The sequence below is a fragment of the Lontra canadensis genome, unplaced genomic scaffold, assembly GCF_010015895.1.
Source record: "Lontra canadensis isolate GAN:19392208 unplaced genomic scaffold, GSC_riverotter_1.0 scaffold35, whole genome shotgun sequence".
Taxonomy (NCBI): domain Eukaryota; kingdom Metazoa; phylum Chordata; class Mammalia; order Carnivora; family Mustelidae; genus Lontra; species Lontra canadensis.
Genome location: NW_022631029.1, coordinates 1,174,679 through 1,199,685, shown reverse-complemented (window position 1 = coordinate 1,199,685; position 25,007 = coordinate 1,174,679). Strand labels below are relative to the sequence as shown.

Below are 25,007 nucleotides of genomic sequence, written 5' to 3'. Positions count from 1 at the left end.
CTGGCTGGGGTCAGTCAAGGATCAGGTCAGACACTGAGAAGTCTGAACCCCTGAGAAACATCACCCTCCTCCCAGTGAGTTCCAAAGCCAAAACCACAGCAAACCATAAAGAAGCTGAAGGAAGGACAAGGAAATTCAGATTTTTTTTTTTCCCCAGGATGATCATTCCAAAGCCTTTTGACTGGTCAGAAATAAATTACTGATTATAGACTACAGATGAGCCATCCTTCATTTCGGGGAAGTCTAATCTTGGGGCTGGTTAGCCTGGGGGATGGGGCCAAGTGGTGGAGCAGACCCTGAGCAGTGTTAGTGTCTCAAAGAACAGAGCCAGGGGCCAGGACCACACACAAAACAATGCAGCTAGTGGTTAGACATGCACTCCGGAGACCGGGGGTTCAAATGACTCCCTCAGCTACTCTCTGTGTGTCCATCTCAGAGGATGGCTGTAATGTTTTAGGGGAACAGTTGCCACCCATTCTGTCCCCCAGGCAACAGTTTGACAATGTCTAGAGACACTTTGGCCACCACACCTGGATGCTGGGGTACTGCTGGCATCTAGTGGGTAGAGCCAGGGATGCTGCAAAAAGTCCTACAATGCACACACTGAGAATGTGCCCCTCACAAAAGAGAATGACCCAGCCCCAATGTCCACAACAGTGAGGCTGAGAAACCCTGCTTCGAGGTATAGGGAGCAATTTTGTATTTGAGCACACAGTAAGTGCTAGGCATGTGCGGACTATTATTAACCACCATAGAGTTTCCAGCCTTCTGCCTCACCAGCAAATCCTGATGGCTAGCTCCATGCTCTGCATGCCTTGGTTCAGAGAAAGCAGTGGTTTCACAACCCCGTCCATACGCAAGTTTCAATCAGGCAAGTCCTGCTTTAGCTGACTCTGTCTCCCCGTGAGACCAGGGTCTCCTTGACAGTGAGAACCCAGGCTCAGCTCATCAGGGCTAGGCAACACTTGGTTTAGAATAAATCCCTGCAGTTGGAAGGACCTGCTGTGGAAAGACCCAAGCATGGTTCTAGGTGCTGGGAACATGACAGAGAATAAAAACAGACCCAATCCTTGCCTTTGTGGATTGGAGGCTTAAGCAGGGAAAAGAGAAAGAAACATATCCAGCAGGAAGTTTCCCTTCCCCGGTGAAGGGATGTAACAGGGTTTTGCAATGAGGTAGAGGGGAAGCTGCTATCTGAGTTGGGTGTCAGGTGGGCAGCTGAAACCTGAAACACAAGAATAAATGTTGAGTCACATGGTACACCTTAAATTTTTGTCAGTTACACCTGAAGAAAGGGGGAAGCTGGGGGAAGAAAGGATGGGATGAATGAATGAAGAAATGTATTTTCACAAGTCTGAACCACACAGAAAATACTCTGGCTGGTCCCCAAAGACCGACACAAGTGTCTGAAGTCTGATGTAAATTATGTTGGCCTGGTAATTTTAGATGGCACATGGAGGAACACTTTCGATCCATTTTCTATTTTATGTATTTATGTTAAATGAGAGATTTACTTTGATTCATAGAAGAAAAAATAGACTCACCCTAGATATCAAATCTATAGCCTTGTGGATATAATAATAGTTATATAAATTTTACTTTAAAATAAATCAGGTTTGGGGTGCCTGGATGGCTCAGTTGTTAAGCATCTGCCTTCAGCTCGGGTCATGATCCCAGCATCCTGGGATGGAGCCCCACATCAGGCCCCCTGCTCAGGGGGAAGCCTGCTTCTCCCTCTCCCTATGCCCTGCTTGTGTTTCTCCTCTCTCTCTCTCTCCCTGCCAAATAAATATCTTTTTAAAAATAAAATAAAATAAATAAGGCTTGGAGTGTATGGGTGGCTCAGTTGATTAAGCGTCTGCCTTTGCCTCAGGTCATGATCCTGGGGTCCTGGGATTGAGCCAGGAATTAAGGGCGGGTGGGTACTGCTCAGTGGGGAGTCTGCTTCTCCCTCTTCCTCTGCCCCTCCCACCCCCTTGTGCCTGTGCTCTCACTCAAACAAATAAATAAAATCTTTTTAAAAAATAAAATAAGTCTTTAGAGGAAGACCACTGAAAGAAAACTATTAAGTAATAAAAGGTAATACGTAGATAGAGCAAAACCGGTGGCAGAAGATTGGGAATGACTAAAATTTCAGTATCAGAAGCCATCTGTCTGGATTAAGACAAAGATGAAGGACAAAGCCAAAGAGTCCCAAATTCAAGTTTGGGAACTCTTAGGCACCAATCTCTTCCAAATTCCAGAAGACAAGACACAGTGGGGCTCGAAACTTTGAGTGAATTTTAAAAGCCAGTGCAAGACGCCCACTTGTCCTGGCAGGTGACAAACTTGGCTGATGTCTTTATCCCTTTTCCATCTCAGGCATATTCCCTCACTGGGTGCTGGGCCCTCTTTGAGGGTGAGAGGAGGTGGCATTTCTAAGGGAAGAAGAGGCAATACAAATAATTAAAGCTGTGCTGTTTGGAGGAGGCAGACGGGAAGGCTACGTGAAGGATGTGACATCTGAGCTGGGACTGGAGGGAGAGGTTGGATTTCAACAGATGCAGGAGAGGGGGTGGGGCTTGGGCTCAGAGAAACCCGAGGGTGTGTCTGGGCAGGTGGCTCTCTCTAGCCCTGGGGTGTGAGAGACGAGGAGGGGTGCAGGAGAGGATGTGAAAGGCCTTGAAAATCAGCCCAAGTGGCTGAAGTTTGATCTGGCAGGCAATGGGGAGCCCTGGATGGTGCGTGAGCAGGAGAGGAGTCCCCTTTAATTGCTGTTTTAAAGCACAGTGGAGCTTATTGATTTTGTCAGGGATGTGGGGTTTTTTTTAAAGATTAATTTATTTATTTCAGAGAGAGCGAGAGAGTGCCTGAGTAGTGGGGAGGGGCAGAGGAAGAAGAGAAGTAGACTTCCTGCTGGCTGCAGAGTTCAACACGGGGCTGGATCCCCGGACCCTGAGGTGAGCCAAAATCAAGAGTTGGATGTTCAATGGACTGAGCCACCCAGGCACCCCAGGGATGTGGACTTTTTAGGGATGTGAAGGACATCTGCTCTGGTGCCTGGCTGGATGTGTGGTTTCGGGTGGCAGAGGAGGAGAAGAAGAGAGGAGTGGGTAACAGCTCAGTGTCTCTGCCCTCAGAGAGATAGGGACAAGGAAGGAGGAGCAAGTTGAAGGGCCCAGTAGGCTTCCTGGCTGTTAGCTTGGGCAGGTCACGTGGCTACTGTAAGCCCCCATATTTGTACAGATAAAACGGAGGCAATGATCGCAAGATGAAGTGGGGTTTGCAGGGTGCTCGGCCCCAGGCTTGGTACAGACCATGGGCTGGACAGACATCAAACACTTGGGGCGTGTGGTTGGATTTGGGCAATCCCAGTAGTTCTCAACTGGGGCAGATTATCCCCCTAGGGGACATTTGGCAATGCCCGGAGATACTTCTGGCTGTCACATTGTAGAGGGGGAGGACCGACTGCCATCTAGTCAGCAGAGGCCATGGGTGCAGCTGAACATCCTACAATGCACAGCCCAGCCCCCACCACAGAGAATGATCCCGCCCCAGGTGTCAGCCCTGATGAAGCCGAGACACCCTGTCTGCCAAGGAGAGGCACTGGGGAGGCAGCTGTTGCCCATCAGGAGAAGTGCATCTCTGAGTCACCTGTCCTGGGAGGACATGGATGCCCAGCGAGTAGGTCAGTGAGGTCACCTGGGAGGAGGTGGACAGAGAATGCGTTGACAGAAGCATGGATCACAGCTGCGTTTAGAGAGAGGGCAGGCAGAGGCATGAAGCTGGAGGGAGAGATGAGCCACATCTGGGAGGTTGAGGAAGAATGGCCTGTGCCCAGAGGGCAAGGGACCCAGGGCCTGGGAAGGGCAAGGGCTCCGTGGTTCCCAGGCACCAGAGTCCTCATCCTGGTAGCAACCAACAAACTGTAATCAAAGTGGGAGGGTGAGACATAGAAGTGGTGGCCAGGTTAGGGAGATGGTCCCAGAAAAACGTGTGCAAGTGGACAAAGGAGGAGCATGGCAGGAGTGAGGGGAAGAGTTTTTCCTGGGCCTCCAGGAGCTCACAGCAGACTTTTTGGGGGCAGAGACAAAAAGAAGAGCAGTTTCCTCCAACACTGTTGGTGAAGACGTAAAATGGTGCAGCCGCGATGAGAAACAGTTTAGCAGTTCCTCAAAAAGCTAAACATAGAATTACCATATGAGCCAGCGATTCCGCTCCTAAGTATACAACCAAAAGAAGTGAAAACAGAGACTCAGTGTCCCTGTATGTGCATATGTCCACACAGATTCAGAGCAACATGATTCACAGTCGCCAAAAGGTGGAAACAACCCAAGTATCCATCAACGGAGAAATAAACAAACGTGGTCCATCCATATGGTGGAATATTACTCAGTCATAAAAAAGAACGAGGCCCTGACACATGCTACCCCATGGGTGAGCCTCGAAAGCATCATGCTGAGTGAAGGAAGCCAGACACAAAAGGTCATGCATTGTATAACTGCATTTCTGTAAAATGACCAGAAGAGGTAAATCCATAGAGACAGAGCACATCAGGGATGACTGGTGACAGGGGGACAGGGGCAGTGAGGAGTAAAGCCCATATCCAAGGAGAATGAGTGCAGGATCTCCTCTTGGGATGATGGAAAAATTTTGGAACTAGACAGCGGTGATATGGTTGCACAATATTTGTGAATGTACTAATGCCACCGAACTATACACTTCAAGAGGGTTAACTTTATATTATGTGAATTTCACCTCAGTAAAAAAAGAGAGAGCCAGCAAGAAACAGAACACTAATTTGAAAAGAGTTTAATAAAAGCACTATTTCAAAAAGATAGTACAGCCAGGAGCCATTACCATCCCAGAGCCCTGGTACCTGGGGCTACGGGGCAAAAGCAGTTGCTAGAACCTGGACTTGATAGGGCTATTTGCAGAGAGAGGACTGCCTGGCAAAAGCTGTTGGTTGAGGGGCACAGGCAGCCTGCATGGACCACACCGGAGAGGAGATGAGATACTAATACCCTGACCTCAGTCTCCTCCCTCCCTCCAGTGCCTGCTGTGACTCCCTATTGGCTGAACCCAATTGGAAGCCATAAGGCAAAGGTTGAGTGGTCCATTCAAGTCAGCCTCCCAGGGCACAAAATAGGGGGCAGAAGGGTGGAGACAAGGCAGGAGGTAATTCAAGGTTTGGAGCAAAGACCAGAGCAGTTCAGGGATGTGGTGTGAATGGAGCAGCAAACACCTTCCAACTCATCACTCACCACACTCTTGCTCACTGCCACTTGCAACCATCTTGCCAAACCCTTCAAGGCCATCTGTCTCCCCCTCAAAGCCTTTGCACATGCTGTTCCCTCCTCCTGGAATTCTCTTCCCTCTCCCCTGCTCTGCTAACTCCTACTTCTCCTTCAGGTATCAGCTCAAAGGCCATGTTCTCTGAGGACTTCCCTAACTTCTGAGCTCAGTTCAAGCTCACGCTCCATGCAGCCACAGCCCTGTGCATCCTTGGTCACAGCAAACTCGCTCTTGGGACGGTGTGTTTAGCTGGGAGCTCTGTGCATGTAGACAGCCTCTTGCTCACTCCCTGCCTTTTTCCCCAGCCCTGGAGAGCACAGAGCACATGTTCATTCAGCAAACACCAAGCTCCCAGGAAGTACCAGACGTTGTTCTACAGTGGAGATGCACTAAAGCATAACTAGAAACACATAAGCAAAAAGCTTATTTTATGGGATGTGCGCTGTGGAGGACAATCTAGGGAGGCAAGGGGATGAGGAAGACCTCGAGATGCTCTTTGAGCAGAGACCAGAGGCTGGACCTTGCCTGAAGAAACAGCCAAGAGCCCAGTGAGGCCGGAGCCGAGTGAGCGATGGAGAGAGTAGGAGGACACAGGGGCTGGAAGGTGACCGGACGGATTGTGCCCCTAGGAGGCACTTCGAGTTTTCCTCTGGGGAATGGGCGCCCCAGACGGTATCCAGCTGGGGAGGATGCTGACTGCGCAGGAGCCTGACTGGGATTTTCCCGGTTCCCTCCGGCTCTGTTGCGCCGACGAAAGAGGGCGCCAGAGCGGTGGGAGGAGCCGGAGGAGGAGCCGCCCTGGAGGGACGGCGCTGTGAAAGGTATTAGGATTGGGGGTTTGTTTAGAGGTGACGGGACTTAACGACAGACGGAATGCGTGTGTGAGAGGAGGGAAGGCAGGGGTGACGCCAAGGGTTTGGGCCTGGGCCACATCTAGGCTGGCGTTTTCGATGGAGAAATGGAGACTAACTTGGGGAGAAGAAGCGGGGGGAATGGAGAGAAAGACGGCAAATGGGAAGAGAGGGAAAAGGGGAGATGGTCGCAATAAGGAGCCAGGCGGGTGCAGGACACCCCCTGGGGTGGGCGGCGGGAGGAGAGGCCCTGGTCTTCAAAAGCTAGAGAGATGGAGAGCACGCTCCCAGAATTGGGGATTGCTGCTGGGGAGAGCAGGGAGCACCAAGGGGGCAAAGACAATGCTGGGTGGGGGGCGGGGTCGTGAAGGGGAATGCGAACAAGATTACTTCTTACCAGGTATGGCTAGGAAAGTGTCCTTCCTGGACTCTGCCTGGAGCGACCCAGGCCCCTCCCTTCCTCCACACGCACCTGTCTCCATTTTCCCCCAGTTGGTGGGGGATTAATCTCCACCTCCCCCTACCAGGGCCCAAGGACACGGGATCTGTGGGATTTGCGGATTGGAAGCTAAAAGGTACTGCGGGCATCAATGATACCTCGGTCCGATTTCCCCTCAGCCAATTAGATTCCACCCTCCTACGCCTCAGTCAATTAAATGTTCTCTAGCCCTCGGCCAATCAGACTCTGCCTTCCCTTCTTTCAGTCAATCAGACGCTCCTCTCCCGCTTCACAGACAACTAAATTCCACACGTGCTCCCTGGCCCACTGAACTACTCCTCCCTCCACTAATCAGGCTCGGCCCTCCCCACATACCTCACCCTATCAGAAACAACTCTTTTGTCCGTCGGCCAATAAGAAAGCCCCGTTAGAAGAAGCCTGGGGGTGTCTACACCAGAGTCCACCACTTACCTGCTGTATGGCCTGGAGTACGGCTCTTAGCATCTCTGTGCCTCTTTCTTCTCAACTGTAAAATCATCTTCCTTCCTTCTTGGGGTGGGCCTGAGGCTGCCACCTGAAAGCGATCTCTTCCTAAAAATACGTTGTGTAAATGTGTGTTATTATTTCTCCTCCCTCCTTCAAATCCCCCAAAGCTGTTTCCTACGATGGAACTCCCTTCCCTGCCAGACCATCCCATTTATCCTTCAAAACCCAATCCCTCTTCCAGGAACTTGTCTATGCCCCCTTCCCAAGCTGTACCCCAGCTGCCCCTCTGGCTCTTCTAGCTAACCTAGTCATGACCATGTAGGGCAGAGAGTCTAGCTGAAATTGTCCCCTCCGCCCACCCCCCACCCGCACTTCCCCGCTGCTGGAAACCTCAGAGCCCAGAGCTTGGAAATTTGGGGGCCACAGAATCTCCCACCATGAGGGTGGGCACAAAATGCTGGTGTCATTTGAATACCTGCTGACCAACCGCGTCAATGAACAAATCAGTTTCAATATGGATCAGCTGCAGGGGAAGCCCATCATTGGACTTGGTGGAATCATTAAATCCCTTAAAATCATGTGCAAAATCGTGCATTTATCTTTTCAGGAGAGACTTGGAGCTAGAGCTTTCACTAGATTGGGGGGGTGGGGGAGTTAAGAACTTTCTTGGAAAATTGGAGTCCCAGGTTCCCTGGTTGTCTCAGTTGGTTGAGCAACTGCCTTCAGCTCGGGTCATGATCCTAGAGTCGCGGGATAGAGTCCCGCATCGTGCTCCCAGCTCAACAGGGAGTCTGCTTCTCCCTCTGACATTCTCCTTTCTCGTGGTCTTTCTCACTCTCTCTCTCTCTCTCAAATAAATAATAAAATAAAATAAAATTGGAGTCCCAGAGATAGGCAGTAGCTTGCCCAAAGTCACACAGCCTGGTAGGAACAGAGTCAGGAATTTAGCCCTTGGGGCCCATCGGAGGAGCCTCCTGGGACTTGGAGACTGAGTATAAAAAGGTATTTAACCTCATGATCCAGTTTAGGGGGAAGAAAATTCAAGTTTATTAAGAAGCCCAGGGCGCCTGGGTAGCTCAGTGGGTTAAGCCTCTGCCTTCAGCTCAGGTCATGATCTCAGGGTCCTGGGATCGAGCCCCGCATCGGGCTCTCTGCTCAGCAGGGAGTCTGCTTCCTCCTCTCTCTCTCTCTGCCTGCCTCTCTGCCTGTTTGTGATCTCTGTCAAATAAATAAATAAAATCTTAAAAAAAAAAAAAAAAGAAGAAGAAGAAGCCCAACGGTCAGTCAGTTGACAGACATTTCGTGAACACCTGAATGCTATGTGCCAGGCACTGGTCTCAGCCCTGGGGATGCAGCCCCGAGCAAGACAGGTCCCTGCTCCCATGGAGTTTCCCTCCAAGTGGGGGAGGCAACAATAAATAAATAAATGCATACATAAGATAAATAAACAAATGACTAAGATACTGTCAGGTAAGGGTCTTGGTAAATAGAATGAGCTCACAAGGAGGGACTGGGAACCTAGTTTACGCAGGGTGGTCAGGGCTAGGCTTCTAGGAGGAAGTAATGTTTGAGTGATCCCTGAATGATAGGAAGACATGAACTGGAACATTCCAAGCAAAGTGAGCAGCAAGTACAAAGGCCGTAAGGTGGAATGAAAGTCGCATCGTCAAGAAGAAAGAGGCCAGTGGGCTGGACTGAGGAACCCATGAGGAGAGGAGATTAGAAGGGCTGGTAGAAGCCAGAGCCTGAAAGTTCTAGTGTATGCACTGCAGAAAGGAGAGGGAAGGGAGAAGGGTGCTCCACAACAGAGGGACCAGTAGGAGACGATGCCTGGAAGCAAGGAAAGTGCCTGGCCTGTGCCTGTTTGGGGCACCGGAAGTCACCCTGCCTCCTGCTGTGCTGATATAAACTATAGACCAGAAAGGAGGAGTGAGTGGGTTGGGGCAAAGGTGACCTCCACCAGGGAACCAGTTGTGGTTCATGACCACAGGCTACCCCAGGCTGATTCAGCAAGATTCTGTGTTATCAAAGGTCAGCTCCCCAAACAGCAAAGCAACCTAGCAGCAAATTGCCCCCCACCCCAGAGGACCTCCCTTGGAAATTTCTCCTCGCTAGCTTCCAGAAAGATTAAGCTTCAGAAAATTTCTCAAAAATGCTTGTAGGGTGAAACCAGTCACCAACCACTGTGTGACTTTTGGCAAGTTACTTCACACCCCTAAGCCTCAGTCGACCACGTTCTTGTTTGTTTGAGCCTTCATAAATCAAAGGCATAATATAGGCACCTTCCTCTGCCTACAGTACCATGTTGAGTCTCCACAATAAAGGAAGGACTTGGATTAGGATCATTTATAGGTAGAGTGGTGGAGGCTCAGAGGAAGGAAGCAACTTGCCCAAGTTGGGAGGTAAACCCAGATCTGTCAGAGTTCAGAGATGCAAAGACTATGAGGGGCCCAATCCTAAGCCCTTCCTTAGCAAGTGTCCAGCACTCAGTGGTCACTGAGTGCAGACAGGGAATAATCTGATGGCCATTAGCCTCAGGATGGTGTGGGGCCACCTCTCCCAACCTCAGTTTCCTTGGCTGCCAAATGGGGACTTAGAATTCTTCACTTTGAATTCTCTCTTCGCTGGCTTTGTGAGGCAACAGAGATAGAAAGTATTCGATGGTCCCTCAAAAAGTTAAACATAGGAGCGCCTGGGTGGCTCAGTGGGTTAAGCCTCTGCCTTCGGCCTAGGTCATGATCCCAGAGTCCTGGGATGGAGTCCCGCATCAGGCTCTCTGCTCAGCAGGGGGCCTGCTTCCTCCTCTCTCTCTCTGCCTGCTGCTCTGCCTGCTTGTGATCTCTCTCTTTGTCAAATAAATAAATAAATAAATAAGTCTTTTAAAAAATTAAGTTAAACATAGAGGTACCATATGACCCAGCAATCCCACTCCGAGGTAGAGACCCCAAAGAATTGAAAACAATATTCAAACAAGTACAAGTACACACATATTCACAGCAGCACTCTTCACAAAAACCAAAAGTGGAAACACCCCAAATGTCAATGAAATTATGAACGGGTAAGCAAAATGTCCTATGTACACACAATGGCATGTCATTCAGCTGTAAAAAGGATCAGAGCCCTGACACACACCACGAAGATGAACCTCAGAAACATTACACTGAATGAAAGAAGCCAGTCACCAAAGTCATGTAATGTATGATCCCTTTTATATGGAATGTCCAGAATAGGTCATTCTTAGAGACAAAAAGCAGAGCAGTGGTTGGCAGGGGCTGAGGGGAGGGGAAATGGGAAGTGATTACATAATCCGTACAGAGTTTCCGTCGGGGGTGATGAAAATGTTCTGGAACCAGATAGAGGTGATGGTTGCACAACACTGTAAATGTACTAAATGCCCCAGAACTATTCTCTTTAAAATGATTGATTTTACATTACATGAATTTCACCACAATAATAAATACATGGTAAATAAATAAATAGTGGGAAGCGGGTTGATACAATTTTATATCACTGATTCCTTTGCTAAGGCCATGAGATAAGCACATTATTATTGCCGTTTTAGAGTTAGAGAAATCAAGGCACAGAGAGGGGAGGTGCTCTACCTAGGGAGTGGGGAAGACTGAATGGGTCGTGGGGTCTCCCTGACCTTGGGGAAGACTGAATGGGTCCTGGGGTCTTCCTGACCTCAAGCAGGTCCCAATCCTCTGCCTGGGAGCCATGCAGGTGACAGACACCCACACTGAGTTTACCATCCTTGAGTACAGGTGACCCAGCCAGAGGGCAGACAGCAGAACCCAGGATATTGGCCAGCTTGACCTGGTTCTTTTTTCCTGGCCCAGGAGGAGACAGCAAGGAGGCCCAGGGCCAAGGAGCTGTCCTTTGTTCAGAGAGAAAACCTGTTATTATCACCTCTCTATGCCCAGTCACATGCCGAATGCTCTAAGAAGACTCAATCCTGGAGCCAGCCCTCTAGAAGCTCCCAGTCTGGAGAGTACATTGTTGGACACAGACACTCCCAACAGCTCAGTATCAGGGCTCAGCCAAAGAAAGGAGGCCAGAGCTGGAAAAGCCAAGAGGAGAGAGCCAGAGGAGAAGGGAAGTCCTCCTGGAAACCGGGATATTGGAGATAGGTCTTGAAGAATGTATAGAAGTCCACCAGATCAAATGAAAAAGTTTTACTAGTGGGAAAGCAAAGAGATATAAGCCCTGGGGAGGAGAAATTGGTAATCTCTGGCAAAATTGTATGCTCATTTATCCACTTAGGGGAATATATCCCAAAAGTCCCTTGCAAAACTAAGAAAAAGATACATGAAGATGGCTTTTCACAACAGCACTATTGAAAATATCAAAATATAGGGGCGCCTGGGTGACTGAGTGGGTTAAGCCTCTGCCTTCGGCTCAGGTCATGATCCCAGGGTCCTGGGATCGAGCCCCGCATTGGGCTCTCCGCTCAGCAGGGAGACTGCTTCCCTTCCCCTCTCTCTGCCTGCCTCTCTGCCTACTTGTGATCTCTGTCTGTCAAATAAATAAATAAAATATTTTAAAAAATTAAATAAAATGGAACCATAGACCATGAAAAAATTATAAATGATTACGTGAGGAGGACGGAAAGAACATGATGAAAGGTAAATGAGTAGAAGCTAGATGTTTCTCTATATATCTTGTTTTGCAGATTTGACTTTAGAACTATGCAAATATCTCACATAATTCTAAGGCAATATTAGACTTAAAAAATAACCCCTTCACTTCACACCCATTAGGATGGCTATTATAAAAAAGAAAATAACAAATGTCAGCAAAAGTGTAGAGAAATTGGAACTCTTGTGAACCACTGGTGGGAACGTAAAATGGGGCAGCCGCTGTGGAAAACAGTTTGGCAGGTTCTTAAAAAAATTAAACATACAATTACCACATCATCCAGCAATTCCACTTCTGGGTATATACCCAAAAGAAATGAAAGTGGGAACTCAACTCAAACAGATATTTGTACACTCACGTTCACAGCAGCACTACTCACAATAGCCCAAAGTGGAAACAACCCAAATGTCCATCAGCGAATGAATGGATAAACAAAATATGGTCTATCTGTACAACGGAATATTGTTCAGCCTGGACAAGGAAAAAACAGGGGCACCTGTGTGGCTCAGGATTAAGCATCCAATTCACAATTTTGGCTCAGATCATGATCTCATGGTTGTAAGATCGAGCCCCCAGTCAGGCTCCACGCCAGGCATGGAGCCTGCTTGGGATTTTCTCTCCTCATTCTTTCTCTCCCTCTCACTCTGCCCCTCCACCACCCCCCACCTGCTCACACCCACACCCTCTCTAACTTTCTCAAAAAATTTAATAAATCAATAAATACTTTAAAAATTAAAAAGAAAAAATGGTAGGGGATTTCCTACTTCTATCCAGTGAAAAGTCCTAGAAACAACTAACCCAGTAGCCATGAGCACCTTTAGCACTTTGATTCCTATCTCTAAGTACCACTTTCCAGTCAAAGGAAGAAGGGCTCCCTGAGGAAATCGTTGATTCTCAGGTTTGTGGCAGGAAATGTACAAGATATTCCTGAAATCTCTTGTTACATCATAAAAAAAGAGTCATGTCAAAAGAACTCAGGAGTCAAAGTGAAGAGGCTCCCACTGGCCAAAGGAGGGATAATAATTTGATTATCAGTAATGATAAAAAAAAAAACTTCAATGTATTCACACATTTCAGTAGTTTAAGTCCATGATTTCGTAAAGATATGGGGGGAGAGGGAAATCTCATTATCTACCTTTGGAGGATGTTAAGGAGCCCAGCAATGACTTTGAAAATGAGGGAAGGAAAGATATCAAGCATTTTTCTTGTCTTTCCATGTGAATTGTTCCACTGGGTAACCAAGTGGTAGATGAGAAGATGTTTCTCTCTCCAGATGAATTCCAGCTAATAAATGAAGAGAGAATAAATCATCCCAATATCACTCTGTTGTAGCTGCTAATGGGTTAACAGGTCTAGGCGATGATCACCAATGGCAGAGAACGTCACAGAAGAGAGACAGGGGGTGGCAGTTATGGAAGAAATAAGATGGCTCGTGAGTTGACACGTATCAGTTGGATGATGGGTACCTATGGGGATTCATTATATAATTCTATTTTTGAATATGTTTGAAATTTTCTGTTCTGAAAATAATGGTTAAAGCCCTTTGCGCTGTGTCATTCTCTCGAAGCAGGCTGACAACAGCTAGGAGCCGTCGTTTCTCAGTAAATATTCCCCAGGGTGTACCAACATCTGGCCCCATTTACCCCACACTCATTCTTGGCCTCTAGCATAGCGCCAAAGGCTAAACTCACGATTTCACTATAATATGTCCTGTCCTCAGTTACAAAACTCCCTCCTCTCCAGTTTCAGTGCCAGGTGTTGAGAGATTAAATCTCACCTCTATTCTAAGATGTGACTGAACTCAACTTCTGCCCTCCAGGGACGGCGGAATCTCCCAGGCTGGAGGCTGTGGGGTCGTTGGCCCACACCAGCAACTTTGCTTTCCCTTTGGCAAATTGGGTTAGACCAATTCTGGGGCTGGCCTGCCTGGCTTCAGTGATCTGGCTGTGGTTCCAGACTGGCTGAAAGCCCAGCTGGCTGCTGTGGGGGTCAAGGCCAGCAGGGAAGCCTTGGCTTGGACAAGTGCCCCAGATGCAGAAATAATTCATGCCTGTGAGTCCAGACTCATAGAGGAAGAAGGACTCGGGCCATCATGGATTATCCTGTGCCCTGGACCTCTGCTGGGGAGGCTGGGCCAGTGGAGGGAGTGGGGGCAGAAACAACTCTACTCATTGCGTGCTTTCCACATGCAAGGATGGTCCTCAGCACGTAGGACCACCTCATTTAGCTCCCAAAATAACCTTATGAGGTTGGTTCTATTCTCCCACTTTAGAGATAGACAAAATGAGACTTAGAGGTTAAACCACTTGCTCCAGCTAGTAAACAGCTGAGTGAGAATTTGAACTTGGGTTAACTGGCTCAGGAGGGATCAGCAAACTTCATTAAAAGTCCACATATAGGGGCACCTGGGTGGCTCAGTGGGTTAAAGCCTCTGCCTTCGGTTGGGTCCTGATCCCAGGGTCCTGGGATGGAGCCCCGCATCAGGCTCTCTGCTTAGTGGGGAGCCTGCTTCCCTTCCTCTCTCTCTGCCTGCTTGTGATCTCTGTCTGTCAAATAAATAAATAAAATCTTTTTTAAAAATTTTTTTAAATTAAAAACAAATTAAAAGTCCACATATATCTGACAGAAATGAAATCATCACTGCAAAGAGCTATCTGCGCCCCCATATTCACTGCAGCATGGTTCACAATTGCCAAGACATGGAAACGGTCAGAGAGTCCTTCAGTGAATGCACAGATTTTTTAAGAGGTGGCATATATATATATATACAATGGGGTATTATTCAGCCATAAGAAAAAAGAAGGAAATCCTGCAACTTAATGGCAGTGAAGAGGTTATCCTAAGGGAAATAAGCCAGACAAGGCAAGTACTGTGTGATCTCACTTATGTGTAGAATCTAAAAAAACAAATAAAGTGACCTCATAGAAGAAGAAGTAGAATAGTAGCTACCAGGCGTTGAGTATGGGGAAATGGGCAGATGCTGGTCAAAGGGTACGAACTTCAAGATATACGATAAATAAGGTCTGAGGATCTAACGTACTGCATGGCGATTCCAGTTAACAGTACTGTGCTGTACACTTGAAAGTTGCTAAGAGTAAATTTTAAAAGTTCTCACCACAAAAACAAACAAACAAACAAAAAAAGATAACTATGTGAGGTGATGGGATGTGTTAACTAACCTTATTGTGGTAAACATTTTGCAATTTACATGTATTAAATCATCGTGTTGCACACCTTTAACTTTACACAGTGTTACATGTCAATTATATCTCCATAAAGCTGGGGGAGGGGGAAGCCGTGTAGGAAATATTTCAGTTTTGCAGGCCAGATGGTTTCTGCCACTAAAATTCAACTCTGCCATTACAGCATGAGGACAGTCATAGACAATATGTAAATGAATGAGGAAGACGTGTTCCTATCATTTGTTTACATGAATTTGTTTATTTACATAAACAAATTGTGGCACATCCATACAATGGAATATTATTCGGCCATAAAAAGAGAATGACTCAGGGATGCCTGGGTGGCTCAGTTGGTTAAGCGTCTGCCCTCGGCTCAGGTCATGATCTCAGGGTCCTGGAATCGAGTCCAACATCAGGGCTCCCTGCTCAGCTGGGAGCCTGCTTCTCTCTTTGCCTGCTGCGTCTCCTGCTTGTGCTCTCTCTCTTTCTCTCTGGCAAATAAATAAATAAAATATTTTTTTAAAAAAAAGAATGATTCAAGATAAGAAGCGCTGATTCACACCATGACCCAGATGAACCTCAGAAACATTATCTTGAGCGAAAAAAACAGCCAGACACCAAAACTCACATAGTATCTGATCCCATGTGTGTGAAACGTCCAGAACAGGCAGAAAGCAGGTCCGTGGTTCCCAGAAGCTGGGGTATAGTGACAGTGACTGCGAGTGGGTACGGGGTCTTATTTCAGGATGATAGAAATGTTCTGGAACAAGACACAGATGATGATTGCACAATATTCTGAATGTACTAAATGCCATAGAATTATAAACTTTTAAGTGGTTCCTTTTATATTAGGTGAATTTCACCTTGAAAAAGTCCCAAAAGCAAAAAAAATACATCGTCTACAAAACAGACGGCCAGCCCATAGGCTGTAATTTGCAGACTCCTGCCCTACATCCTTTAACAAAACCCAGAGCTGAATAAAAAACTACAGACATATAAATAAAATCTTGGCTTTAAGACCTGCCCACTGCAGTTTTTATTATTAATAATTATTATTATCAGGGTCTTCATGATTATGCTTCTGCTACCAAAGTGAACATTATTAACTCTGATGTTGGCCCCAAGCCCAGTCTTGCCCCAAGTTCCTCTTCCTCTGGCCTCTGTCCACGATCCCACCTTCACTTTGGATCCAGGGCCCAGGACTCTGTCTGTCTGTCTGTCTGTGTCAATGCTACCTCCATTAGAGCTGTGCCTAGGCCCCAGATAATGACTTTTCTCTTGAGTATAGTATCTGTCTGCAGCCTGGAGGGGCTTTGACCTACCCTGGCAGGTGGTCCTCATGAGGTGTAAGGGAAGCAGGGGTGGGGACTGGTGATTCATCATGGGAATCCCAGCCTTTCTGCTAACTCCTAGGCCCAGCCCAGACCAGGCACTTTGGTGTGTGGGTGCATGCGTGCATGTGTGTGTGTGTGTGTGTGTGTGTGTGCGCGCGCATGTTTCACAGCCTAATCCCCAATTGACCCCACATCCTCAATCAGGCCTTTTGTGCACTCAGCAATCCCGCCCTGACACCCACCTGGTCCCTGGCCTGTGCCAGGTACTTCTGGGCACCCTAAGAGGAATCAGCATCTCCCAGTTTGGGGGAGATAAAACTGGACATAGAAACTCCTAGCCCTGCATGGATGGGTCTGAGTCAAAGCGAGGCTCCCCAGGCTAGAGAGCCAGGATGGGTAAAGGGCAGAACCAGGAGTAATCCAGGAAGCTTCCTGCAGGAAGGGTCCACCCCAGGACACAAATCCCAGACTCTAAGGGAAATGCTGGCCGGCCATGACATACCCCTGGCTTGAAATCTACCCAGCCTCTGCCACAACTTCCAAGGTTCAAAATGGAATCAAGGCTCTCCGGATGACTAGCCCAGGAGTTCTTGGGTGTGAAAGTCTGCAAACACTTCCACGTGTGAATTACCCTGACCCTGACCCTGACCCAGTCACAGAATAGTGGAAACATATTTTGCCCTTGGAGCACTCCCCAGGTTTCAGCTATGTGTCCTTGAGCAAGTTACTTAACCTCCCTGAGCTCATCTTCCGGCTGGGTAAAATGAGCATAAATCAATGGTGATACAAAACCAGAAGGGTCCTCTGGGGCTGCAATCAGTGGGAGCCGCAGAGGGATACTTCCGGGGTCCATAATGCCAAGGCAAGGTCATTCCCAGTCCAGGTGGACACTAGATGGGGATCTCCTCAGCCACCCCTCCACATTCTGGGGGCACTAGGGTAAAGCAAGCAAGGCACAAAGACAGGATCACAATTCCTGATGTTAACTTTTCCCTCTGGCCCCAGTACACCTCAGGACAGGGCTGTTTCCGATCCTCTCTTTCTCTAAAAAGTTGATATTTTGTTTATAGTGGATTTTTTGCATTCACTTTGGTCTTTTGAAATATCGCATTAAAATATAACTTGATCAAAGATTTTCAGCACGACCTTAAATTTTGAACCCTAGGCAAATGCCTCCCTTCCTCACTCCATCCTCCCACCAGATGGACACATAGTCCAGGCAGAGCCTACCTCCCTTCCCCACTTCCCCTGTCCCCAAATCCTTGGAAACTGGAATTCAGAGATTCCCTTGGAATCCCCTGGAGAGTAGCCTCCGTTCCCTCCCTCCCCAGCACCTACTTCCTGAGTCCCCACTGTGGATGCTTGGTCCCCAGAGAGAGGACACTCTATAGCTTCGAAAACACCCCACCCCCTACCCCCTGGGGAATCCCAGACCTGGCTTAGCCTGGGCATTCCCAGGCCCGCCCAGGGCCCGCCCCATACTGAGTCCCCAGCCTGGTGGGTCTCCTGGAAACTCCCAAAGCTGGTTTCGGGGTGGGAGGCCCACAGTGAAGCAATTCACACCACAGCCCCAACCACTTGGAGCCCATCCCACCTGAGTCTGGAATAAAGGGGAGGCAGGTTCATTTCTGCAGGACTCACACACCTGCTTTGCACGGGAAAAGAGGAGGACCCCTCACTGTCAACCCAGGTGAGCCCAGAAGCCAGCTCCCAGGACAAAGCCAGGGTCCTGAATCCTCCGGCCCAATCCCTGCTTTCAGCTTCCTCTGGTTGCTTCGGACCAGGACCTGGAACTGGTGAGAGGTGACAGCTCCTGATCCCAGGGGCTCAGAGCAGGCCTCAACAAACAATCTCCAGGCCCTGCACCCATCCTCTGCCTGAGCCTGACGTGCTGACAGAAAAGAAGGCAGGAGGCGGTACCAACCCCAGGCCTCTCCTTCTCTCTCCTCCCCCAGCACAGCCAGTCTTACCAGTTTGGCGGGCACCTAAGAGTCCCCTCTGCTGGCCAGCTGCAGCTCCAGAACAATAATTGCAGGAAGCGGGTAAGGTTTGCAGGACTGGCCTCAGTCTACCTTTCTTGGGAACACGCAGGGTTTGTTGGACTCTAAACTACTTGGCCTCCAGGCCCCTCCTGGGATGGGCCTGGCCTCCTGACCTTTGACCTCAGCCTGGGAGGGACAGAATAGGATGGGGGAGCCCCTGAGGTTCAGATGACCTTGACCTAGGGCACTCTGTCACCATGCTCCCACTATCCCCCGCCCACAACTCCTCAAGCGGCAGCCGTGTCATTCACCGCTGGACTTTGACAGTGGCCAAAGGCTCCACTCAGTTCTCTATGCCCATCCCCTTCCAGTTCTGCCAAGGTCTCTGCTGAGGTCAACTGGATTTGTCCCTCAGAATCTGGAATCCCACAATGGTGGCCCAGGATATCCTCTGGATCCTGCTCGGATTGCTGCTGCGGCTGGAACCAGGGACAGGTGGGTCAGGAAGCAGAGACCCCGGGGCCAGGACCCAGATCTGTAAGAGTGTACTACTGCCCCCTCTGTGTCCATCCCTGTACAGGGTGAGGCTAGAGACCCAGGATGCCCCCATCTCAAGGAATCTCCAATCTCCAGATGCTCCCTGTAGGGTCAGGACAGGAGCTGAGGGAAGGACTTGGGGCCAGAAGAGCAAAAATCAGTAGAGTTTCTTCAAAGTTTCCTAACTTTAGAAAGTTTGTTTATTTCACAAACATAGATTCCTTAAACATAGATTTAGGACAGGAAGAAGGGAAAAAATTTTTACTTGATGGAGAAACAGGAAAGGGCATTTTAGGCAAAGAGAAGAACAAAGCTATAAAGGAGTCATAGAGTGGACCATCTGGAGAAGAACCTGGATTCTGGACAGTGTAAGGAATAAGCTACCTGGGTTCAAATCTTGCCTCTGCCACTTTCTAGCTGTGTGACCCTAAGCAGATGATTCAGCCTCTCTGTTCTTATTAGGGTCATTGTGAAGATTAGATGGATTAAGTTATATGACTCACCTAGAATGGTGCTTGGCACATAGTAAATGTTTAATAAATGTCAACTATCATCCAGCATCCCACCCAGATCTGAGGCCAGTATTCTTGGGTTCTGGGTTCAGCCACTGACATTTCCATCACTGGGCACCGGTCCACTCTCTCCTCCCTCATCATCCTTAGGGATACTTTCCCCTCTAAAATCTCCCAAACTCCAATCCATCAAGAAAAACTGCCTATTTCCTCCTCAAAACACCTGGGAACTCTTCCCATTTTTGTGCATCCCATTGGCTTTGGCCATCTTCATCACTTACCCCCACACTGTCCCTCCTTCCCTACTCCAGCTTCCCCCGAATCTGTTCTTCACATTAGAATACCAGCCAGGCCATGTCTCTCTCCTGCTCATGACCTGCCATAGCTCCCCAGTGCTCACTGATCGTCTAAGCTCCTTAACCGGTAATCTGTGCCTCAGTGTCCCCATCTGCACAAGGACAGTAGTGGGAGTCACAGGGTTGTCCGATGAAGAGCTGGGGGCACTGAGAAAAATGTGGAAGCAGCAGGGGGTGGGGAACAGAGGGTGCTGGGTCACTGGGCTAATGTTGTTCCTCCTCCTGCAGCCACACTGCCCCTGCTCATGGACTCTGTCATCCAGGCCCTGGCTGAGCTCGAGCAGAAGGTACCAGCCACCATTGCCAGCCACACTGCTTCTGCATTGCTGCTGTTTGCCCAGGACTCTGGCCCCCACGATGTCCTCCATCGCTTCCTGCTGGAGCGGTGGAACATCAAGGACACCAGGCTGGATCCCCAGCAACTGAGCCCAGAGTTTCAGGACCTGACCAAGGACGTGGCCCAACATGGTATCCAGGGCAGGCAGGAATACGGAGTGGTGCTGGCACCCGATGGCTCTACAGTAGCTGTAGAGCCTCTTCTGGCAGGGCTGGAGGCAGGGCTACAAGGGAACAGAGTTGTCAGTCTGCCCTTGGACAGCACAGCCGCTCCTCTGGATACTGAAGCTGCCTTTCCAGACACTGGAACCGTGGTTCCAGATATAAGAGCCACATCCCCAAGATTCAGGGATGCCTCCCCAGATGGCACCTCTACAGATGTTGGAGCTCTGCCTCCAAATAATAGAGCCACGGATCTAGATGTCAAACCCACCTCTCCAGGTGTTAGGTCTAGCTCTCCAGATGTCCCAGTCACTTCTCCAGATGTCCAAGCCTCCTCGCCAGGTGCCAAAGCCAAGTCCCCGACCACTGTGGACAGCCTCCTGGTGGTCACCCTGGCCAGAGACCTGGGTCTGGCCTTCCTCCAGGGCCCCCAGACCTGGAGCCATTCAGGCCTGGGGACCGAGGGCTGCTGGGACCAGCTCTCTGCCCCCCGTACCTTCACACTCTTAGACTCTGGGGCATCGCCAGTCACCATGGCTTTCCTCAATGGGGCCCTGGATGGGGCCCTCCTTGGAGATTATCTAAGCCGAACCCCTGAGCCTCGGCCACCTCTCAGCCATCTGTTGAGCCAATACTATGGAGCCGGGGTGGCTGGAGATTCAGGACTTCGCAGCAACTTCCGACGGCAGAACGCAGCTGCTCTGACCTCAGCCCCCACCTTGACAGAGCAGATATGGGGGGCCCTCATCCTGCTACAGAGGCTGGAGCCAACACACCCTCAGCTGCAGGGCATGAGCCAAGAACAGCTGGCAGAGGTAGCCACCAATGCTACCAAGGAATTCACTGAGGCCTTCCTGGGTGAGAATGGCCCCCAGCCCCTGGGACCTCCCCCCTCACAGATACACTCTTAGCCTCGTGTGGTCAAGGAGATCCATGACTGGAGGATTCCAGAGGGGGAAATGGGGGTTCAAGCTGGGGAGCCATGGCAGCTGCACAGGTAAGGAGAGGCCAGATTTGGGTCTTAAAGGATGAATAAAAGTTCATCGAAAAAAGAAGAAGAAGAAGAGTTTGGGAAGGTAGTGGGCATTCCAGAAGGTGGGCTCAGGACTCACAATGGCACAGAGGTTCAAATGGAAGTTCAGCTGTAACTCCTGTGCACCATTAGGGAAGTTGCTTCACTTCTCTGAACCTCACCTTCTTCGGTGAAGCCTGGGAAAATAATTGCTTCCTCTTGGACGTGCTGGGTGGTTTAAGAGAGATGAAGCAGGGAAAGCAAGTAGCACACAATTAGAGTCCCACAAGACATGGAGGCTGAGATTCCTCTTTTTTTCACTGTGGCTGTCCCTCCCTAGAATTCAGAGCAGAGTCAGCTGGAGAGGTTGGGTCCTGGATTGTAAGTAAAGGGCCTTAAAATAAGAGCTAAAATTCTTGGGGTTCATCCTCAAGGTGATGGGAAGCATAGCAGATATTCCAATAGGACTGAAATGCGGTTAAATTCGGTGAAGTTAAAGCCCCGTGGAGGCCAGTGTGTGGTGCAAGACGAAAATGTCCTCAAATCTGGAGAAACTCTGGAGGGATGGTCCATATGTGTGCTCTAACGGGCGTGCAGCCAGGCGGCAGGCAGAGAAACGCTGGCTGACCCCAGCCCGGGACTCCCTTCTCTGCAGGGTGCCCGGCCATCCACCCACGTTGCCGCTGGGGCGCCGCCCCCTATAGGGGTAGCCCCAGGCCGCTGCAGCTGCCCCTCAGGTTCTTGTATGTACATCACACATACGTGCCCGCGCCACCCTGCACGGATTTCGCGCACTGCGCCGCCGACATGCGCTCTATGCAGCGCTTCCACCAAGATACTCGCGGTTGGGACGACATCGGCTACAGGTAAACTGAGGCCCCGGGCTCGATATCCTTTTAGGGTGGAGCCTGGGTGGGCGGAGCCTGATCGGGGCGGGGCTTTGACTGGAGCCAACGGGGCGAGACGGAGGAGGAGCCTTGGCGGTGGGTGTGGCCAAATGGAGGCGGTGTGGCCTTGACTCTAGTCCCGGCTTTAGCCCTGGGATTCTTGGGTCTGGGATAGCAACTAGGAAAGGAGGGAGGACCTGAGGAAGGAGCAAGACTTGTGTTAACAGCCGGGTCTGGGACGGAGCATCGATGGAATATGACCTAAGACAGAAAAGGTCTCTGAATTGGGCAGGAGCTGTACTTGAGACTGTGTGGAGGGGGCTGGGTAGAAAGGGGAGTGGCCAATGCTGACGGTCGGATCCAGAAAAACGGGATAGCTTCTGCAGTGGCACTGTGGGAGTGGGAAGAGGATGGACCGGGCAGAGCCAGAGCGACCAGGCGGGACTTGGGTCGGAAGTGGCCCTTGGCTCAGGGGCAGAACTGGGGTAGGGGCCCAGATGAAAGGCGGGGCCTCGCTCACGCGACACGGTACCTGCTTCCCACTCCCGTCTACAGTTTCGTGATCGGCTCAGACGGCTACGTGTACGAGGGCCGCGGCTGGCACTGGGTGGGCGCGCACACGTTGGGCCACAACACTCGCGGCTTCGGCGTGGCCTTCGTGGGCAACTACACAGCTGAGCTGCCTGCGAAGGCTGCGCTTCACACCGTGCAGGACCTGCTCCCTGGCTGCGCAGTGCGCGCTGGCCTCCTGCGGCCCGACTACGCGCTGCTGGGCCACCGCCAGCTGGTGCGCACTGACTGCCCTGGGGACGCGCTCTTCAGCCTGCTGCGCACCTGGCCGCGCTTCGCGGCGGTGAGTAAGGGACCCCGCCTGTGGCCCATCTTGCCGCGCAAGTTCAGAATTCAGCCCTGACCCCTGTCTGCCTGCCCAACCTCGACAGACCCCTGACTCCTTACTGTGACCCCCAGGCCCACACAGCCTCAGCCAGGTTCCTGGCCCCCCTTGCAGTCCCTCTATTCCGGCAACCTAGACCCAGACTTCAGTCGTTCTACTTGCAACAGCCCCTACCCACCGTCCTCCGCCTGTACAGCTTCGGCTCAGGCCTGACCCAGCCAGCTTGTCCTTTACCTAGCCCCAACACCTCTGCCCTCCCAGCCACAGCATGGACCCTGACCCTACAGCACCCCTTCTGCCTACACAGCCTCACCCAGCCTAACCAACCTTGGCCTCACTCTTGTCCCCTACGCCAAAGGGCCCTCTATCCACACTACACTTAGACTGTAACCCTCTGTGGAAAACCCCTTTGCCTGTGCAACCTTTGTCCAGTCCCTAACCCTTTGCTACAGTCCTCTGCCCCATCTCAGCCTGAGGATGCTTACTCAGCCCCAGCCTCCCTGAACCCCAATGACCGCTCTTATGACAGAGCAATCTATGTCCAGTCAGCATAACCTTGGCCTCATGATCCCACCCAGCTCCTGACCCCGATCACCAAAACATCGCTGTATTCCCACCTGTACAATCTCATGTTACCTGCCCACTCCCTGTCTCACCTGTATACTGGCTGGCAATCAGCAACGTACCCACCCCCTCACGTTGGGTTCCCTGTCCTCTTCCCTATCCATTGTCCCATGGTGACACGGGCAGGCCCCCACTCCCCAAGCCTCACACTCCCCTGTCCTTTCTTCTTTTTTTTTTTAAGATTTTATTGATTTATTTGACAGGAAGAGTGGGAGAGCATAAACAGGGGGAGGAGTAGAGGGAGAAGGAGAAGCAGGCTCCCCACTGAGCAGGGAGCCCAATGCAGGGCTCCATCCCAGGACCCTGGGATCATGACCTGAGCTGAAGGGAGACACCTAACCATTTGAGCCACCCATGCTCCCCTCCCCTGTCTTTTCTAGAATGTGAAATCAAGAATGGCCAGGAGGGCCTCCAGGAGATCCAGAAAGGAGCCACCTCCAACAAACATGCCAGCCACAGACCCCCAATAAAGAGACAGTGGAAAGAAAGTCTGTATCTATGCATCATCTGTGTTTGTACATGTTGTCTTTTTTTTTTAAGATTTTATTTGTTAATTTGAGAGAGAGAATGAGTGGCAGGGAGGGGCAGAGGGAGAGGGAGAAGCAGACTCCCGTCTGAGCAGGAAGCCCGATGTGCAACTCAGTCCCAGGACCCTGAGATGATGACCTGAGCTGAAGCAGACACTTAACCGACTGAGCCACCCAGGTGCCCTGCACACATTGTCTTAACTTGTGTTTGCCTAGAAGCAGACCAGAGACAAGAATTCCAGTGCAAGTAGTTTGTTTGGGGGGTGAAGGTGATCCCAGGATGTATCAGTTGGGGAATGAGGAAGAGGTAGGGAAGGGAAGGCAGCCGGGAAAGGGTACTTTATCAAGTAAGTTGGCACTGAGGGGACATGGAGCTCAATCCCTCTGGGGACCTCTGGGGGACAATAAGACACACACCTCAGAGTCATACTGATCCAAGGGAGCTGGAGTATTGATCCCCCAAACCTCATCATCATTTGGTTAAGGGCTGATCTCCAGGAGGTATTAATTCTCCAGCACTTTGGGGCTGCAGATTGTATGGGTAGAGTAGACTCCCTCACCAGAGAAAGACCTCCAGCAAAAATGCAGGGAGGTGGGAGTGGATCAGTATTCAGTGAAGTGAGAAAGACTCAGGGATACATCGGAACATGGGGAAACTCTACGTGTGGGCAGTGAATGGATTGAGAACAGCATGAAGGAGGCGGGCATATCTAAGGCGTGTGCATCTATGTGAACATGTCCAGCTCCAGGAAAAAAGGTCTTGGCCCTCATGGAAGGCCCTACTCCTTGGGACAGTTTATAGAATTTGTAAGGCATGGGGCAAAATGAAAATGCAGGGCCCCTTGTTCAAAAAGCAGGAACTTCAAGACAACAACAGCAAAGCATGAAATCAAACGCAGTATGGTACCTGTCTAAGCATGTGGGTCCTCGATGACTACCCAGACCACATGCCCATGAAAGTGGTCCTACCCAC

General features: G+C 50.1%; 2 protein-coding genes across 2 annotated transcripts in view; one reads left to right on the top strand and one right to left on the bottom strand.

The window, feature by feature from the left end:
* LOC116873647 (cytochrome P450 4F22) overlaps window positions 1-25,007 on the bottom strand; it is a 57,269-nt gene that overhangs the window by 30,515 nt on the left and 1,747 nt on the right. The window contains exon 2 of the mRNA XM_032867504.1: window positions 7,036-7,155. The gene's annotated coding sequence lies outside the window, so the exon portion shown is untranslated. The remainder of the gene's footprint in view (window positions 1-7,035; window positions 7,156-25,007) is intronic.
* On the top strand, window positions 17,870-23,995 carry PGLYRP2 (peptidoglycan recognition protein 2). Its single transcript, XM_032867503.1, has 6 exons — window positions 17,870-17,894; window positions 18,558-18,681; window positions 19,820-20,947; window positions 21,757-21,967; window positions 22,544-22,841; window positions 23,888-23,995. Exons 2-6 carry the CDS (start codon window positions 18,618-18,620, stop codon window positions 23,975-23,977), a joined length of 1,791 nt encoding a protein of 596 aa, XP_032723394.1. The 5' UTR covers window positions 17,870-17,894; window positions 18,558-18,617; the 3' UTR covers window positions 23,978-23,995.